General features: G+C 48.5%; 1 protein-coding gene across 2 annotated transcripts in view; it reads right to left on the bottom strand.

The window, feature by feature from the left end:
- LOC119285901 (probable protein S-acyltransferase 17) overlaps positions 1–10102 on the bottom strand; it is a 12706-nt gene extending 2604 nt beyond the window's left edge. Inside the window, exons 1-7 of one of the 2 annotated variants that reach the window (XM_037565230.1) lie at positions 9841–10102; positions 9668–9761; positions 8071–8165; positions 7895–7990; positions 7106–7178; positions 6976–7028; positions 6032–6123 (exon numbers count right to left, since the gene is read on the bottom strand). In XM_037565230.1, the coding sequence (XP_037421127.1) occupies positions 6032–6123; positions 6976–7028; positions 7106–7178; positions 7895–7990; positions 8071–8165; positions 9668–9761; positions 9841–9989 (652 nt within the window). In that variant the 5' untranslated portion in view covers positions 9990–10102. Of the gene's footprint in view, positions 1–6031; positions 6124–6975; positions 7029–7105; positions 7179–7822; positions 7991–8070; positions 8166–9667; positions 9762–9840 lie in introns of both variants that reach the window. The other variant, XM_037565229.1, reaches the window with a different exon arrangement.
- Between the last annotated feature and the right edge of the window lie 10950 nt (positions 10103–21052).

The following is a 21052-nucleotide window of genomic DNA, read 5'->3' as shown; positions in this document are numbered from 1 at the left end:
AGGGTCATCATGGCACACTCTGTCGAGATGGAGGAGGCGGAGAAGGTTTTGTCACGCGCAATGGTGGCTTCCATCACCGGAAACCGCCCGCAAGTTTCCGCTGCAGAGGTCGCTGACCTGCTCCTCAGCTCTCTCGAGCTCGCTGATGGTGACTTCACGGTCCATGCCCATCACCCGGAGGACTTCTTGATCCTTTTCTACTCGCGCACCACCATGCGTCGTCTCAACGGCGACCACTTCATCAGATCACCGCGATTCTCCCTCTCTGTCCGCCCTTGGAGCAAGCTCGCCCATGCGGGCGCAAGCGAGTTCGAGTACCACGTTGAGCTTGAGCTCCGTGGCATCCCCGCTCAGGCGTGGCACCTCTCGACCGCTGAGCACATACTCGGGGAGAGTTGCTGGATCGAGCGCCTCCACCCCAGCACCCGTTCCAGGGCGGACATGGCTGTGTTCCAGTTGGCCGGGCGCACCCACGACCCGGCCAGCATACGCCGCGCCGCCGGTCGTTCCCTGAAGAGTTGCTGGAAATTGTGGAACAGATCCCGACACGCTTGAGCTCCGAGGCACCCACCATCAGGATCCTCACCTACCCCATCTCCATCGCCTTGTCTCGCGCAGAGAGGGGCAGAGCCCCACCCCCGCCCGCCCAGCCGCGAGGCGGACCTGGCGCAGATGGTGCGCACGACGGGAACGACCAGGGACGTGGTCATGGCGCTGGGCGCGCACGCCGCCGCGGCCGCAAGCGCCGACGCACCGAGGCACAGCCTTCAGGACGCGCCAACGGCATGGCTGTGGACTCCTCTGGGTGGCGCGCCGGAAACCGCGCCGCGCACGCCGATGGGGTGGCTGTCGACCAAACATGGCCGGCGCCCCAAACTTCAGCGGCGCCGGGTGGCTGGAAGACGCTCCATGGCGCCATGGCCAGGTCAGCCGAGTCCACGGGATCAGTCTGGCCCCACCAATCGACGTCGCCGAGCCAGAAAAGGAAGGGGCAAACGTAGGCCAAAACACACTTTGGCTGGGGACAAAGCTGATGAGGCGGCTGGGGAGTCCAGGGCCGTGCAGGCGGAGCAAGCTGGCGGCGGCCCCACGCTGGGCGCGTCCGCATCTGCTTCGGGTACGGAGCCGCTTACAGGGACAACTGGCGCCCCGCCACTGGCCGCAAACCCGCTGGATGTACAGGAAGTCCCACCCCAACCAAGGCCCCATGGTCCTGGCGATGATTCTGCAGAGCCCATTTGCGGCTCGCATGATCTGAGGGGTTGTCGGGATCTGTCCGGTCTGAGCGAGGTGCCAGACTCACAGCCGGGGTCCGCCTGCTTGTCGGGGCAAAGAGTTCTTGCACCCACATCTACCCCTGCGGCGGATCAGGCTATCCCTGCCGCGGGTGATGCCAACACTGACGCAGGCATTGCCGCCCAAGCCGACCACAACGACGCAGGCATTGCTGCCCAAGCCGACCGACCCCCTGGTCCCCTCGCGTGCGCCAACGAGGGCGGAGAAGAGTGCCTCGCCTCATCCCGCTCTCCAGACAAGGACGCAGGCCCACCCGCCTCGCAGACCGTAATCCTACAACAACCCCAGGCCCAGCCCACCTCCACGCCGACCAGGCCCGAGGCCGAGCCCCGCACGCCAGCTAGTGCGCGCCAGGGCCCAAGCCTTTCGGCTTCGGGAAGATTTGCCTCTCCGCCCATTACCATGCGACAACCTTGCGCTCGTGATTCGGCTCCACGGACCCTCACGCTGGGCGAGTTCCTGGCTGCCGCCACCAAGCACATCTCCGCTACTCTGCCAACCCCGGGGAGGAAGCCGCGCCGTCCCCTGAACTTCGCACCACGCCGCGGCCGCTCGGCTTCGACCAACTCCTCGACGGCGTCACCGCCCGCCGCTGAGAGGCGCGCACAAGTCCAGGTCTTGCGCACACTCGGGATTGTCGGGCTGCACCAAAGAATCACCTCTGCTGAGATGACCGCCTACGAGGGCATGTTCGCGACCCCGATCCCGCTCACAGTGATCAAGGCCTTCGCTGCTCTGGTCGACCGCGAGATCCCAGCATGCATGACCACCACGCCGATGCAGGCGCATGTCAAGGAGGCGCACGTGCACTAGGATGGCCTTGCACCTCGCCGGTCGATTCATTGTTCATGGATCACGGCCTTAAGGTTGTTGTGTGGAATGTGCGCGGCCTAAACACGAGGGCCCGACGCTTTGCCATCCGCTCGCTGCTCGACACCACCGCCGCGTCCATTGTATCTCTGCAGGAAACAAAGATGGAGTTACTTTGTTCGCGTGTTGTTTTGGACACCCTTGGCTCGGAGTTTGACGACTACACTTACCTACCTGCGCATGGGACGCGTGGTGGCATCCTCCTGGCATGGAAGAGCAGGGCGGTGAGCATCACGGGCCCATTGTTCACCACAAATGCTCTCACGGCCAAGGTGACCACGACCATTGGTGTGCCCTGGTGGATGTCGGTTGTCTACGGCCCCCAAGCGGACGCTGACAAGATCGCGTTTCTGCAAGAGATCCGGGAGATACGTGCGGCCTGCCCCGGACCATGGATGCTATGCGGCGATTTCAACTTGATCCTCCGCGATGAGGACAAAAATAACGGCAACCTGAACCGGCGCATGATGGGCAAATTTCGCCGCCTTGTTAACGAGCTCGCATTGAAGGAAATCTACCTCAACGGACGTCGTTTCACGTGGTCGAATGAGCAGTCCCCGCCTACCTTGGTGCACTTGGATCGCGTGCTCTACACTACGGACTGGGAGGAGGCAAACGGCGAGTGTCACCTCCGTTGCCTCGCGTCCGTCGTGTCGGACCACTGCCCGCTCCTACTGGACTGCTCCCCCATGCCCGCGGCGCACCGACGTTTCCACTTTGAGGCCTTTTGGCTGCGCCTTGACGGGTTCCACGACACGGTGGCTGCGGCATGGGGCTCGGTGCATGACCCGGACCCATTCCGCCGCCTCATGATACGCATGCAGACCACGGCTCGCAGCCTCACTAGCTGGAGTGCCAAGTCAACGGGCAACATTCGGGATAGGTTGGCCATCTCACGTGAGCTCATTGCACGCTTTGACAAGGCCCAGGAGACGCGCGTGCTCATCGCACCGGAAGATTGGCTTCGGAAGCAGCTAAAATTCACGTATCTCGGACTCGCGTCCCTGGAGCGCACCATCGCCCGACAACGCGCGCGCATTGCCACGCTCAAGGAAGGCAACGCCAACACTGGCTTCTTCCACCGACAGTGCTCCTACCGTCGACAGAAGAACCGGATCTTCAGCCTGACCGTGGACGGGCAAGTGCTCACCGATCATGACGAGATGGCGCGGGCGGCATTCGAGCACTTTGACGGCATCTTGAGCACGACCGCTCAGCGTAACGTCACCATGGACCTGGAACAGCTAATTGACCCAGGTGATCTCGCGAGCCTCGATGAGCCTTTCACCGTGGAGGAGGTCTGGGACGCTGTCAAACGCCTCCCCGCCAACAAAGCTCCGAGGCCGGACGGGTTCACCGCGGAATTCCTCCGTGCTTGCTGGGGCATCATAAGGCACGACATCATGGACGTCTTCCAGCAGCTCGGAGCAGCTGTACGAGCTGAGAAGCCGTGGATTCTACAGGCTCAACCAGGCCCTCATGACCCTGCTGCCCAAACGCGCCGACGCACACCAGCTTCGCGACTACCGGCCGATATGCTTGATACATCTTGTGGCCAAAATCTTCGCCAAGGTTCTATCGCTACGTCTTGCCCCAAGGTTGGACAGCCTGGTTAGTCGTAACCAGAACGCGTTCATCGCCGGCCGCAGTCTCCACGACAACTTCATCCTCGTCAGGCAATCACTTAAGATGCTGCACCAACTTCGAGCCCCGCGGATCATGCTCAAGCTCGACCTCACGCGTGCCTTAGACTCCCTATCCTGGCCTTTCCTCTTCGAGGTACTGCGCCAGTACGGATTCGGAGACCGATTCCGAGAGTGGCTCGCAATACTGCTATCCACGTCCAGCACCCGCATCCTTCTTAACGGCGAGCCTGGTCCGCCGATCTGGCACCGCTGCGGGCTACGCCAAGGCGACCCCGTGTCCCCGCAACTGTTTGTACTTGCGGTGGACATCCTTGGCAGACTGATGCGCCGCGCCACCGACCTTGGCATCCTACAGCAGCTACACCTTCGTCGCCGCATCCCGGCGATCTCCTTGTACGCCGACGATGTCATGCTGTTTTGCCATGCTACGCCAAGAGATGTGGCCACAATCAAGGGGATCTTGACCCTGTTTGGGGAGACAAGTGGGCTACAGGTGAACTACGCCAAGAGTTCTGCCACTGTCCTTCACGGGGATCTTGCTGCAAACATGGTGCTCGCCCAACTTGGGTGCCTGGTAGTGCAACTCCCTGTTACCTACCTTGGTATCCCGCTGACGACGCGTCGCCCCACGGCCGCCCAACTGCAGCCCCTAGTCGACTCCTTGGCTGCCATGCTACCCACTTGGAAGGCATGGCTCATGAACAAGGCTGGACGCCTCGCCCTGGTCAAGTCGGTGCTTAATGCCATCCTCGTTCACCAAATGCTTGCACTTGCCCCCCCAAAGAAGACGCTTAAGCAGCTTGAGAAGATCCAGAGGGGCTTCATGTGGGCTGGACGCGCTGTTGCCAACGGTGGACACTGCCATGTCAATTGGTGACATGTATGCCGCCCCATCGAGTGTGGAGGTCTTGGGGTGCATGACCTGGAGCGCACCGGGCTCGCGCTCCGGCTGCGCTGGCAATGGTTTGCTCGCGTGGACACGGATCGCGCCTGGCAGGGACTTGACCTTCAATTCTCACATGAGGAGCGCGCCCTCTTCTTTGCATCCACGACCATGACAGTCGGGGACGGTCGGCTGGCCCTGTTTTGGGAGGATCGCTGGATTAATGGGAAGTCCATCGGCGAAATCGCCCCTCTGCTCCACCAGTGCATCCCAAAAAGGCGACGAAAGTCGAGGACGGTGGCGGAAGGGCTGGCCCAGAACGCTTGGGCGCGTGACATCCAGGGAACCCTCGGCCTCCACGAGATAGGTCAATACCTGATGATTTGGCAGACCGTCAACAGCATCCCCCTGTCGAACGACCCAAACCGGCTGCTCTGGAGATGGACGGCCAATGGCAACTACTCGGCTCAGTCATGCTACGCGGCCACCTTCGAAGGCTCAACGCGATGCACTTTCTGGAAGCTCGTCTGGAAAACCTGGGCGCCGCCACGTGTGAAATTCTTCCACTGGTTGGCTAACCAAGATCGATGCTGGACGGCGGAAAGATTAGCCCGACGTGGCCTGCAACATCACCCAAGGTGCCTCCTATGTGATCAAGCAGCAGAATCCATCCAGCACCTACTCCTGACCTGCCCCTTCGCTCGCCAAACATGGCATGCCACCCTGACTTGGCTGCGCATGCCAACCCAGGCGCCGGTCCAGGAGCCCACTGTCATGGCATGGTGGCTGCGAGCGAACGAGCAAACACCGACGACGCATCGCAAGGCCCTCAAGTCCATCGCCTTGCTCGTCCCATGGATGATCTGGAAGCATAGGAATGAGTGCGTCTTTGACAATGCGACACCCTCGATTGATTTGCTAGTAGATAGAATCAAAGAAGAGGCCCGCTGTTGGGCCAGTGCCGGAGCCCAGGGGCTAAGGGTTGTTCTGCCCACCTCCTGGGACGTGCATTGAACAGCCCATGACATTGTAAAACTCACCTCCTAGGAGGCTGGATCTCTCTTTCTTTTCAATGGAATGAAACGCAAAGGTCTTTTGCGTTTTCTCGAAAAAATGTGCAAAACAGCCTATTTTGAGTTGTCTAAAACGACTTACAAAAGTGAACGGAGGGAGTAATAAACTTCACCTATAGTTCTATTAGACGAGTTTTATCATATCATGCCACAACGGAATAAAAGGATTAAACACTCCTCCACATATGGTTAGGGTTAAATGTAGCATGAGAAGACATTCCTGTTAGACGAGTGTGAGCTCTTAGAACGGACAGAATAATAACCTGTCAGTATGTAGACAACTTTCTTGTCTTTCAATTCACCAGCAACAATGAAGCCAAGGATAATTGCTCCATACAGACATAAAAGAAAATGCCTGTTATGAAGGAGAAAGATAAATAATGTAAAGTTGCAAGAAAAGTGCAAGGATCTGCTTTGAACAGATTGATCTAATACATTAAATTGCCAGCATTACTATAGGTTTTAAAATCAAGTAGCAGATCAATCTTCCTAACAGACTGTAACACAAATTAAAATGAACTACAGCCCCAACTGTCCCAAACTGCAGACAACTAGAAATACAGAATATAAGGTTTATCAATTTTCGTGCAAGTCAAACTTGTGTATGTTTGACCAAGATTATAGAATAAAATACCGACATCTACAATCAAATAAATAAAATATAAAAATATTTTCCGTGATGGATCTAATGATACATATTCGGTCTCTAGATATTGATATTTTTTTCTAAAAACTTGGTCAAACATGCACATGCTTGACTATAAACCTTATATTTTGGAACGGAGGGCATAATCATACATACAATATTTAAACAACTGCACTTGGATAGTACATGGTAAATTATTTATGAATAATTTAGAAGGTAAGTCACATCTTCAACAATAATGTTTTCCGCTTTAATCTTTTAGCTCCCAATAATTTGCCAGCCATATATATCTACTTTGAAATACCTAGTGGGCTTGTCACATCTATTAATGTCTCCATGGTTGGTGCCCGTAACTGAGAGATACTATTGGGTGCCAAGAGGATGAGAAATTAGGAGCCTGACATGTACTAATAAGGATGACGCTAAGAAACAAAAAGAAAATTGAATAGCACAACGGGGTTTGTCGATGATAACTGAATGGAGTCATGGATCCTTGGGAGTTGGGACTATCTATGTAGCCAAAAGAAAAGAAACATGGAAAAAAGGTAAGAGAAAACTCACCAAACTAAGAAGGCCACAAAATAGCGAGTATTCTTCTCCCCAATGCAATTATTCTGTATCAACACACAAATTTCAGGATATAAACAAGCCAAAGAAATACCATCAGGCATCAAGCAGCAAATAAAAGTACCATCCATCCACAGTGGTGATCAAATCGAGCCACACATCTATCGCATATTCTACAGTGCTTTGCCCTAGCTGGTCTGCATAATGAACCATTCTTAGGATGTCAAATAAAGTAGATTGATATGAACAACACTAAACAAAGAGAACAACACATATTTATAATACATTGTAGCACGAGTGCATGATCATAACTTCATAAAAACTTCAAAATAATAGTTAATAGTTTATCGGTTGCACTTACGATGGATCAATCAAAGTTAATTAGTCTACGAAATTACGAAGTATACTTGCACAGTTACCAGCGTACCATCAAATAATATCTACACCTTCTACTGAATCCAAGTACAAAAGAGCTCTGTCAACTTAAATTCTAGGATACAATTTGTCCGTTCCAAAACCTTGACCGCACCACAACATGCTTCATATCAAATCCATGACAGACGGAAAGTAAAAGAATTTTAAAATTCCATGCAAGTACAATAGCCAACATATAGAGCAAATCTGATTTTTACTTGGTGAGATAATTGCCTCTCAAGAAAAGTCCCAAAATAATCAGGTGTGTTTTTTTTACAATAATTAGTGTGATTTACCTTTATTCAGTTAGACTACTAAACTATCGTGATAAAATTATTCTCTTCAATCATTCACAAAAGTAAAAGCACGGCAACAACACCTAAAATTATTTAGCCATGGTATGACTAATCACTAGAAAATAGCATACCTGGTAATCTTGCATGTTGAACATTCTTTCTCTACATAAATAATGTTGTCAAAAGGATAGGCAGATACATACTGAGACACGTTCTCAGAAGTAATAGTCCCAGGATCAGAGAAGCTAGTGAGAACAAAGAGTATAGCACCAATAGAAACAACCACAATGCTCAGGTACCTGCAAGAGCAAGATCTCTGACTGCCAAAAATGGACAAAGGAATAACTGTCTTGCAAATTGGTAAACATTAACGAGATACCTGTGCAATACACTCACGTAATACCCAGGAATGTACTTGAAAGATGACTGCACTATTATAAAATATGTTCCGCCAATTATGGCAACATAAAAAACCTGCAGTTAAGAAGAAAAGAAAAATCACAAATAAGATGTTGCATAAGTAAGCAATTTTCTGATAAACCTAATGGTTATGCTGCTATAAGACTACAAAGCAAGTAAATAGAGGAACCAGAGTAAACAAAAAAAAAGGAGTGTAAATCAGTTGCAGAGATAAGGAACATGAGAGAGTATTGGAATAGGGCAGGCTTATGTTCCAAAAACAAAAATAAACGGAAAAGACGGCACATCTAACACTTTGAAAGTCAGCTGGCATGATTAGGAGGAGAAGCTTAGAGCTTATTGCTGCGGACAGATTAGAACTTCCTAAACAATAGTAGGCTCCATATTTGACCAGTGATTTAATTATTTTCCATGCCAAGTAGTGACTTGTTTTTGCAGGTATGCTTCCACAGTTCAAAACAAGAATTTCATTATTAAACACAGAGAGATAACTATAGATGGCACTGCTAGGATAAGTGCATTATATGTATGTATCATAATTTCATAGTAGTGACTCTAATAATGCACTACTGAATCAGTGCAAAGATCTTAAGTCAGCTCAACTACTAGACCATGAGATTTGCCCACCCCAAGTGACCCAGCCCCCAGCTCATCTTTGTCTAGTTCCACTTGTTTTCTCCCCTCACTCTTCCCCACTTCCCCATAATTTACATGCTCATGCAACTACAAGACCAAAGCACCGCCCATTCACTAAAAATGGACCAACCATTACTTGTGAGGCTTCCCACCAACCAGGCACCAATTCACATGTAGCTTAGATGCATCAAACCAGCTCCCAAACAAGTATGCCCTTATGACATTCTTCAATTACTTTTAGTCCACCCCAAAACCAGCTCTCCGATGGAAATGGTACACCATAAATGTAGAAATAAGCCAAGCATGGAACCCCTTAAAATTTCACACAACTGACACAACTCAATACTCCATTGTCCCTTCTCAATTGGCAACATTTAGATGCACGTCCAATTTGTGCAGAAAATGCAATAGATTTACACAACAAAGCATATCTCATAACTGTCTGTAGACAACCAACCACCAAATCGCTCAACATTCATCCATTCATCATCAACAGCCCCAAAACCCCTGACAAACTCTTTTTCTATTCAACCGACCACATTCTCATTCAATAAACTCTCTACCTTGGTTGATTCAACATTTAGATGCACGTCCAATTTGTGCAGAAAATGCAATAGATTTACACAACAAAGCATATCTCATAACTGTCTGTAGACAACCAACCACCAAATCGCTCAACATTCATCCATTCATCATCAACAGCCCCAAAACCCCTGACAAACTCTTTCTATTCAACCGACCACATTCTCATTCAATAAACTCTCTACCTTGGTTGATTCAACTCAGCATAAGAGAGCAATATCATATCGGCCAATCCCAAGCAACAATCTCGCATAACATAGCATCAACATCAAACACCCTAACTTTTCATGATATCAGCACGCGTTACAACACACATAGATACTCAGCACCACGTGTACCTGCAGGATAGGGTTAGGGCGGTCGCAGCAGTACTGCTCGACGCCGAGCACGAGATCCCTGGCTCCGGTACCGCACGCCGCCTGCACTAGCCGCCTGCACAAACAATCTTCACTAAGTGAGAAGCTGAAGAGGCGGTGTGAGTGTGAAACGGGAGGAGGCATGGAGCGCGCACAGAAAGTGGCGGTAGGCTCCGGAGGTGAGGAAGTGGTTGATGCTCTGAACGAAGGTGCCCTCGAAGATGGGCCACTGCCCACAGAGAAACGACACAACCACCAGCGCCGTCACAGACCCGTGCGCCACCAGCACCCACGGCACGTCCATCCCGTCTCCGGCGATCCCCCTCCGCTGCCGCCTCGTCGGCTCCCCACTCCAGCCCTCCCGGCCCACGTAGAACTGAGTTTCGATTGAGAGAGTCGATGGAACCGCTTCGTGGCCCGTCGGAAGAAAATAAAAGCCGAAGCCGAAGCCGACGAAATCAGTAGCCACAGCCCACATGTACCCAAGGGCCGAGGTCATTTTTGGTCCCAAAAAAAAGGGCCGAGGTCATTGTCACCTCCCCTAATGACACAAGTGACGCACTCTGCTCATCTAAAAAATCTTCTTCTGAGAAAAAAATACACATCTAAAAAAACTGAGAAGTACCTTCACATGCCTGTTGATGTTGGTACTTCAAAAAATGAGGCTTTTACCCGAAAAAAACAAACAAAAAATGAGGCTTTTAAGTACCTAAAGGACCGCTTGTGGACTAAGATACAAGAATGGATGGAGAAAATATTGTCATCAGCCGGTAAGGAAGTTTTGATAAAAAGCAGTCGCGCAGGTACCGGTGTACTCCATATCTTGTTTTAGACTCCCCAGAAGATTGTGTCAACCCTTAACGTCCATGATTAATGCCTTCTGGTGGGGAAGCAAAAGAGGCCAGCGAAAATCATATTTGGTATCTTGGGACACCATAGCATGCCAAAATACATGGGGGCCTAGGCTTTCGAGATTTCGAGATCTTTAACTTGCCACTCCTAGCCAAGCAAGCATGGAGAATTTTGGAGAACCCTGAAGCTCTAAGTGTGAGGATACTCAAGGATGTATATTTCCTTGATAATGGCTTTCTTGATGCCCAACTTGGATCGCATCCATTTTAGATATGGAGAGGAGTGGTGGAAGGTCGTGACACACTCAAGCAAGGACTTATAAAGAGTATTGGCAATGGGATCACAACAAATATATGAGACATAAACTAGATACCGAGAAATAAGAACATGGCACCGATCGTTTCCTTGATCCAAAATCCTCCGCAAATGGTGGCAGAGCTCCTGGATCCCTTGAATGCTCGATGGAACATACAGTTTGTAAGTGCATCTAGTGCTCTTAGTGATTTTGGTGTATTAAAGACTTATAGGTTAAGTGACTAATGAGTTTGTGAGTGTACACAGGTCTATAAGTCTATGAGAAGTTTGATATTTACGATGAAAGTCGACCCCTAAAAATGAATGTCTTCAGCTGAAGAATTTGGTTTTCTTGAAGACTTTGAAAATGAAGAAATTGGTGTGACCGTGAAGACTTGATATTCATGCGAGGATTATGAAGCATGAAAACTTTTGTTTTCGTAGTTTCATTTTCTCTTTCTTGAGTCATAGGAAACACAAAGGGGTCGAGGTAAAACTAAGGAAAAGTTTCCAAGTGATGCTCATCTCAAAATCCTACACCTACCCAATTCTTTCGAGTGAAGCCATTGGAAATCTCATACAATTCAGTCAAATTCTTCAATGACAGAGACGAAGATCTTCTGTTCTCTGAGGAATTTGTTTTGACTGAGGAGTTAGGAATTCGCCAGTGCGGATTGCCTACAAGTGAGAAACATGATAGCCCTAAGGAATTTGATACTCAAATATCCGACCGTTGATGTGCTATGTGCCAGCTGTCCCAAAATATCTACCCACCTAACGGTCATATCATTGAAGAGCATTTATGTCTTATCATGTCGGGCTGCTCCCTAGGCTATAAATAGCTGCCCCCTACAACCACTAGTTGGTTGGCTGCTCCGAGAGAAACTGACACTTGTCATTGAGAGCATCCCATCCTCCGAGGACTTTGAGCGAAAATCATCAAGTGAGGAAAAATCTAAACATAAACACCTACAAACCCAAAGTGATTGAGCATCACTGAAGAGATTGTTTCTGTGTGGAACCGACGCTTGTTACCTTTGAGGACTATGCATCCTCCAGACGGTTAGGCGTTATGGTCTAGAGCATCCAAAAGGAAATTGTGGATCGCCGAGTGACCAAGTCTGTGAAGGTTTCGAAGTCACCTAAAGACTTACCACGAGTGATTGGGCGAGGTCTGTGTGACCTTAGCTTAAGGAGAATACGCTGAGGATTGTGTGTCCTCGGGTTTAAATACCTAGCCGCTCCAACCAGACGTATGACTGTCACAGCAGTTGGAACTGGTCTACCAAATCATCGTCTTCACCAAGCTACTGGTTCTATTTCCTCAACCCTTTCATTTCCTCATTCTTGTGTAGTAGTACTTGATCGTTACCGTTTGAAGCCTTTGACTGAAGACTTTCTCAATTTTCTCAATCCTAATTCTTCAGTCACTTTGTCTTCAGCCTACTTATCATGTGTTCACACTACTTGTACTCTATGCTTGTTTTCAATACATCATGATGACTGTGCTACTGCTCTGTTATGCTTGCATCTGAGTACTTATTCCGCTGCTAAGTAGTTCATTGCTTAGGAATTTCCTCACCCTGAAATTCCTCGAAGACAAATTTGTAAAAATCGCCTATTCACCCCCCCCCCCCTCTAGTCGATATAACACACTTTCACAGTTGGTACACGTATTTCTTTCTATGATGCCACTACAATTCTTCAGGTTCCAGTTTGTACTCGAGACATGGATGATTTTTGGTCATGGGGCCTCGAAAATAATGGCATTTTCTCTATCAGGTATGCATACAAAAATGATAGTGGCAACAAAGAAAAGGAGCGAAGACTAGTTGGAAGAGAGGGTTGGTTCTTTGAATATTGTAGCAAATGAGAAATCATGGGATATATTGTGGAAGGAGGCGGTGTCGGCAAAGGTTAGGAAAATCATGGGATATGTTGTGGAAGGTGGCGGCGCTCGCAAAGGTTAGGAATTTCCCTTGGAGGTTATTATACAATTCTATCCCGACTGAAGATGCTCAAAACCACAAAAACATGTCCCCCATTGATACGTCTCCAACGTATCTATAATTTTTTTTATTGTTCCATGATGTTATATTATCAATCTTGGATGTTTTATAATCATTTTATATCATTTTTTGGTACTAACCTATTGACATAGTGCCAAGTGCCAGTTGTTGTTTTCTGCATGTTTTTACATCACGGGAAATCAATACCAAACGGAGTCCAAATGCAACGAAACTTTATGGAGATTTTTTATGGACCAGAATACACCCAATGGGGCAAGGCAGCGCCTGGGGGTGCTTCGAGGGGAGCACAACCCACCAGGGCGTGCCAGGAGGCCCAGGCGCGTCCTGGTGGGTTGTGCCCACCTCGGGTGCCCGCGGATCGCCTCTTTGCTCTATAAATACCCCAATATTCCAGAAACCCTAGGGGAGTCGACAAAAATCAATTCCAGCCGTCGCAGAGTCTAGAACCAATAGATCCTATCTAGATACCATCATGGAGGGGTTCACCACTTCCATTGGTGCCTCTCCAATGATGCGTGAGTAGTTCTTTGTAGACCTTCGGGTCCGTAGTTAGTAGCTAGATGGCTTCCTCTCTCTCTCGTTTGATTCTCAATATAATGGTCTCTTGGAGATCCATATGATGTAACTCTTTTTGCGGCGTGTTTGTTGGGATCGGATGAACTTTGAGTTTATGATCAAATCTCTTTTTATATCCATGAAAGTTATTTGAGTTTCTTTGATCTCTTATATGCATGATTGCTTATAGCCTCATATTTCTTCTCCGATATTTGGGTTTTGTTTGGCCAACTTGATCTATTTATCTTGCAATGGGAAGAGGTGCTTTGTAGTGGGTTCGATCTTATGGTGCTTGATCCCAGTGACAAAAGGGGAACCGACATGTATGTATCATTGCTACTAAGGATAAAACGATGGGGTCTATCTCTACATAGATAGATCTTGTCTACATCATGTCATCGTTCTTATTGCATTACTCCGTTTCTCCATGAACTTAATACACTAGATGCATGCTAGATAGCGGGCGATGTGTGGAGTAATAGTAGTATATGCAGGCAGGAGTCGGTCTACTATCTTGGACGTGATGCCTATGTAATGATCATTACCGGGATATCGTCATGATTATTTGAAGTTCTATCAATTCCCCAACAGTAATTTGTTTACCCAACGTTTGCTATTTTTCTCGAGAGAAGCCACTAGTGAAACCTATGGCCCCCGGGTCTCTTTCTCATATTATTTGCCTTTGCAATATACTTTTCCTTTTCTTTTATTTTCGGATCTATTAAACCAAAAATACAAAAATACCTTGATGTGTTTTATTTTTATTTATTTTATTTGGCATTCAATCTATCAATCAACTACAATTTTATTCATGTTCGTTTGCCTATCTTGGGGCGCCGCTACCCGAAAGGGATTGACAACCCCTTTTACACCTCGGGTTGCGAGTATTTGTTATTTGTGTGTAGGTGTTGTTTAACTTGTGTTGCTTGGTTCTCCTACTGATTTGATAACCTCGGTTTCATCACTTAGGGAAATACCTACCGTCGTTGTGCTGCATCATCCCTTCCTCTTTGGGGAAATACTGACGTAGATTCAAGCCACCATCAAAAGGAATTTCTGGTGTCGTTGCTGGGGAGGATCCTCGACATATACCAGGTTCCTAATCACAAATCTCATCTCCTCGCAATTTACATTATTTGCTATTTGCCTCTCGTTTTCCTCTCCCGCACTTCACAAAAATTTGCCATTTTTACTCACCCCTTTTTCTTTTGTCTTTTTTCTTGTCAGATCTCATGTTGGCTTGTGTTGCCATGTGCCTTCTATTTGCTTGCATCTCCGCTTGCTAAAAATCTATTGATATGGATCCTCATCCACTTGCTAATGTTTTTAAAGATCCAATTATGATGAACATGTAGCTAGTGATTTGAGTGCACTAGATTATCTCTATGAAGTTTTGCTTGAGATTCATGAATATGAAAATTGTGATGAAGAAATTTATGATGTGATTCATGATAGCTCCTTGAATGAAAAGCATGATTGCAATGATTTTACTATAAATTCTATTAATGTAAATTGTGTTAATAATATGCAAAACCCCAAGCTTGGGGATACTAATTTTGCTATGACCACTATTTGTTGCAATGATCATGATTGGGGTGATTCTTCTTATGATCTTGAAAAATTATTTAAGCCTCATGATGACTATGTTATTTGCAATAATTTTGAAAGTGGGTTTGGAAGACTGTCAAATTTAGGTAAAAATATTCCCACATATTTGGAGAGTGTTCAATCTTATGAATTTTTTGATGAAAGTGAGTTTGGAAAGGCCATGACTTTTTTTTCGAGCAACCGGCAGGAGCTCTGCCTTTTCATTAAGAAGAAGAGAATCGACCAGTTTATAAGGAAAACTGGCCGAAAACCGATACATCTGTGATACACACACACGCCAGCCCAGAGGCTGCACACCACTCGAGTCGACGACACTGTCACCCAAGTGACCAGAGACGACACCCTACAACAGAACACTGGGCTCCGGAGCCGCCGCTCCGACATCCACACCAGCCCCGAGGTCACGCACTAGCCTAGTCGATGGCTCCGCCACCCTAGAGGCCAAAGCCAACACCCAACGCACACGAGATCTCCAACGCCGCCGCACCGACTTCCACTTCGCCCCGAGGCCGCGAACCCACCAAGACGGTGACCATGTCGCCCTCGTGAACAAAGCCAACCACCACACGTAGGAGATACCCGGAGCCACCGCTCCGACTTCCACGCCGGCCCCGAGGCCGTGCACACGCCTAGCCCACAACGAAGTTGCAAAGCCACAGAGCCACCGCCAGCAGATGAAGGACTGGACCTTCAAAGGCGTCGCCGCCAAGAGGGAAGCGACGAGGAACACTATCGACGCCCACCGAAGTTTGGGCCTTCACCCGAAGAGCCCGTGGCTGAGATGACTTGGGAGGTGAAGGGGCTCCACTACGCCGCCTCCAACAAGGGAACGACGTCCTAGGATGTCGTCGACGCCGGCATCGACCGAGGTCGAGCTAGGCTTTCACCCGGAGCTCACCAAAACCCATCTTCACCATAGCCAATCACCACCGGCGGCGGCCAAGCACTCTACACCGGTCACCACCGCCAACCACCTCTTACACGGTAAGCAAAACCACCATGGCACCACGCGCCGTCATGGCGGCCCCACACCCACCGCCAAGAGCGGCGCCACTGCGCTGCCATCCTCCCTCCTTGCTGCCGTAGCCGCAGCGCCGCCCGCAGCCCGCCGAACTCGAGGCTGACCACCACGCACCAAATCCGGGGCAGCCTCGCCTGGATCCGCGCCCCGGACGCCGCCGGGAGCCGCCGTAGTGAAGGAAATATGCCCTAGAGGCAATAATAAAGTTATTATTTATTTCCTTGTATCATGATAAATGTTTATTATTCATGCTAGAATTGTATTAACCGGAAACATAATACATGTGTGAATATATATAGACAAACTTAGTGTCACTAGTATGCCTCTACTTGACTAGCTCGTTAATCAAAGATGGTTATGTTTCCTAACCATGAACAAAGTGTTGTTATTTGATTAACGAGGTCACATCATTAGTTGAATGATCTGATTGACATGACCCATTCCATTAGCTTAGCACCTGATCGTTTAGTATATTGCTATTGCTTTCTTCATGACATATACATGTTCCTATGACTATGAGATTATGCAACTCCCGTTTGCCGGAGGAACACTTTGGGTGCTACCAAACGTCACAACATAACTGGGTGATTATAAAGGAGCATTACAGGTGTCTCCAAAGGTAGATGTTGGGTTGGCGTATTTCGAGATTAGGATTTGTCACTCCGATTGTCGAAGAGGTATCTCTGGGCCCTCTCGGTAATGCACATCACATAAGCCTTGCAAGCATTGCAACTAATGAGGTAGTTGCGAGATGATGTATTACGGAACGAGTAAAGAGACTTGCCGGTAACGAGATTGAACTAGGTATTGGAATACCGACGATCGAATCTCGGGCAAGTAACATACCGATGACAAAGGGAACAACGTATGTTGTTATGCGGTCTGACCGATAAAGATCTTCGTAGAATATGTAGGAGCCAATATGGGCATCCAGGTCCCGCTATTGGTTATTGATCGGAGACGTGTCTCGGTCATGTCTACATTGTTCTCGAACCCGTAGGGTCCGCACGCTTAAGGTTACGATGACAGCTATATTATGAGTTTATGCATTTTGATGTACCGAAGGTTGTTTGGAGTCCCGGATGTGATCACGGACATGACGAGGAGTCTCGAAATGGTTGACACATAAGGATTGATATATTGGAAGCCTATGTTTGGATATCAGAAGTGTTCCGGGTGAAATCAGGATTTTACAGGAGTACCGGGAGGTTACCGGAACCCCCCGGGAACCATATGGGCCTTAGTGGGCTTTAGTGGAAAGGAGAAAGGGGCAGCCCAAGGTGGACTGCGCGCCTCCCCCCTCCCCTAGTCCTATTAGGACTAGGAGAGGTGGCCGGCCCCCTCTCTCTCTTTCCCCCCGAGGAATCCTATTCCAACTAGGATTGGGGGGGGGGAATCCTACTCCCGAAGGGAGTAGGACTCTCCTGGCGCGCCCCTTGTGGCCGGACAGCCTCCCCCCTTTGGTCCTTTATATACTGAGGTAGAGGCACCCTAGAACACACAAGTTGATCCACGTGATCTATTCTTTAGCCGTGTGCGATGCCCCCAGCCACCATATTCCTCGATAATACTGTAGCGGAGTTTAGGCTAAGCCCTGCTGCTGTAGTGCATCAAGATCGTTACCACACCGTCGTGATGACGGAACTCTTCCCCGATACTTTGCTGGATCAGAGTCCGGGGATCGTCATCGAGCTGAACGTGTGCTCGAACTCGGAGGTGCCGTAGTTTCGGTACTTGATCGGTTGGATCGTGAAGACGTACGACTACTTCCTCTACGTTGCGTCAATGCTTCCGCAGTCGGTCTGCGTGGGTACGTAGACAACAATCTCCCCTCTCATTGCTATGCATCACATGATCTTGCGTGTGCGTAGGAAATTTTTTGAAATTACTACGAAACCCAATAGTGGTATCAGAGCCTAGGTTATTTATGTTGATGTTATATGCACGAGTAGAACACAAGTGAGTTGTGGGCGATATAAGTTATACTGCCTACCAGCATGTCATACTTTGGTTCGGCGGCATTGTTGGACGAGACGACCCGGACCAACATTACGCGTACGCTTACGCGAGACCGGTTCCCCCGACGTGCTTTGCACATAGGTGGCTTGCGGGCGACAGTCTCTCCAACTTTAGTTGAACCAAGTGTGGCTACGCCCGGTCCTTGCGAAGGTTAAAACGGAGTCTATTTGACAAACTATCATTGTGGTTTTGATGCGTAGGTGAGATTGGTTCTTGCTTAAGCCCGTAGCAGCCACGTAAAACTTGCAACAACAAAGTAGAGGACGTCTAACTTGTTTTTGCAGGGCATGTTGTGATGTGATATGGTCAAGGCATGATGCTGAATTTTATTGTATGAGATGATCATGTTTTGTAACCGAGTTATCGGCAACTGGCAGGAGCCATATGGTTGTCGTTTTATTGTATGCAATGCAATCGCGATGTAATGCTTTACTTTTATCACTAAGCGGTAGCGATAGTCGTAGAAGCATAAACTTGGCGAGGCGACAACGATGCTACGATGGAGATCAAGGTGTCACGCCGGTAACGATGGTGATCACGACGGTGCTTCGGAGATGGAGATCACAAGCACAAGATGATGATGGCCATATCATATCACTTATATTGATTGCATGTGATGTTTATCCTTTTATGCATCTTATCTTGCTTTGATTGACGGTAGCATTATAAGATGATCTCTCACTAAATTATCAAGAAGTGTTCTCCCTGAGTATGCACCGTTGCGAAAGTTCTTCGTGCTGAGACACCACGTGATGATCGAGTGTGATAGGTTCTACGTTCAAATACAACGGGTGCAAAACAGTTGCACACGCGGAATACTCAGGTTATACTTGACGAGCCAAGCATATACAGATATGGCCTCGGAACACGGAGACCGAAAGGTCAAGCGTGAATCATATGGTAGATATGATCAACATAACGATGTTCACCATTGAAAACTACTCCATCTCACGTGATGATCGGTTATGGTTTAGTTGATTTGGATCACGTAATCACTTAGAGGATTAGAGGGATGTCTATCTAAGTGGGAGTTCTTTAATTAATTTGATTAACTGAACTTAAATTTATCATGAAACTTAGTACCTGATTAGTATCTTGCTTGTTTATGTTTGGTTGTAGATAGATGGCTCGTGCTGTTGTTCCGTTGAATTTTAATGCGTTCCTTGAGAAAGCAAAGTTGAAAGATGATGGTAGCAATTACACGGTCTGGGTCCGTAACTTGAGGATTATCCTCATTGCTGCACAGAAGAATTACGTCCTGGAAGCACCGCTGGGTGCCAGGCCTGCTGCAGGAGCAACGCCGGATGTTATGAACGTCTGGCAGAGCAAAGCTGATGACTACTCGATAGTTCAGTGTGCCATGCTTTACGGCTTAGAATCGGGACTTCAACGACGTTTTGAACGTCATGGAGCATATGAGATGTTCCAGGAGTTGAAGTTAATATTTCAAGCAAATGCCCGGATTGAGAGATATGAAGTCTCCAATAAGTTCTATAGCTGCAAGATGGAGGAGAACAGTTCTGTCAGTGAGCATATACTCAAAATGTCTGGGTATAATAATCACTTGATTCAATTGGGAGTTAATCTTCCAGATGATTGCGTCATTGACAGAATTCTCCAATCACTGCCACCAAGCTACAAGAGCTTCGTGATGAACTATAATATGCAAGGGATGAACAAGACTATTCCCGAGCTCTTCGCGATGCTGAAAGCTGCAGAGGTAGAAATCAAGAAGGAGCATCAAGTGTTGATGGTCAACAAGACCACTAGTTTCAAGAAAAAGGGCAAAGGAAAGAAGAAGGGGAACTTCAAGAAGAACGGCAAGCCAGTTGCTGCTCAAGAGAAGAAACCCAAGTCTGGACCTAAGCCTGAAACTGAGTGCTTCTATTGCAAGCAGACTGGCCACTGGAAGCGGAACTGCCCCAAGTATTTGGCGGATAAGAAGGATGGCAAGGTGAACAAAGGTATATGTGATATACATGTTATTGATGTGTACCTTACTAATGCTCGCAGTAGCACCTGGGTATTTGATACTGGTTCTGTTGCTAATATTTGCAACTCGAAACAGGGACTACGGATTAAGCGAAGATTAGTTAAGGATGAGGTGACGATGCGCGTGGGAAATGGTTCCAAAGTCGATGTGATCGCAGTCGGAACGCTACCTCTACATCTACCTTCGGGATTAGTATTAGACCTAAATAATTGTTATTTAGTGTCAGCGTTAATGTAACACCCCGGATGTAACTTTCCCAATTTGTACTCCAACTCTTGCCGTTTTCGGCGTTAAGTTATATTTATTTCTTGGGTTCGGGTTTTTGTCTCCGTGTGTTGTTTTCTTTGTCATGCATCTCATATCATGTCATCATGTGCATTGCATTTGCATACGTGTTCATCTCATGCATTCGAGCATTTTCCCCGTTGTCCGTTTTGCATTCCGACGCTTCGTTCTCCTCCGGTGGTCACTTCTAGCTTTCTTTCATGTGTGGGGATTAAACATTTCCGGATTGGATCAAGACTTGCCAAGCGGCCTTGGTATACTACCGGTAGACCGCCTGTCAAGTTTCGTGTCATTTGGACTTCGTTTGATACCCCAACGGTTAACCGAGGGACCGAAAAGGCCTCGTGTGTGTTGCAGCCCAACACCCCTCCAATTTGGCCCAAAACCCACCAAACTCTGCTCCATCTCCTAGAGCGTTCGATCACGATTGCGTGGCCGAAAACCGCACCTCATTTGGACTCTCCTAGCTCCACTTATGCCTATAAATACACCCCCTTCGTTTTCGGATCTCTCTCTCCCCGAAACCCTAGTCTAAAAAACAAACAGATCACCGCACCGACGCACATGTCCGGAGCCTAGCCGAACACGTCCGCCGCGCCCCCTCAGCGAACCGGCGCTCGCCACGTGGCAGAGCCACCTCGCCGCCGCCGTCGGGCCCGAGGCCCAGTTCCGGCCCCCGACTCCGCCGCCGCGGCCCACTCGTCGACCCC

This window comes from Triticum dicoccoides, chromosome 4A (genome assembly GCF_002162155.2).
Source record: "Triticum dicoccoides isolate Atlit2015 ecotype Zavitan chromosome 4A, WEW_v2.0, whole genome shotgun sequence".
In the NCBI taxonomy this organism is placed as follows: domain Eukaryota; kingdom Viridiplantae; phylum Streptophyta; class Magnoliopsida; order Poales; family Poaceae; genus Triticum; species Triticum dicoccoides.
This window is presented reverse-complemented; position numbering and strand designations above follow the sequence as displayed.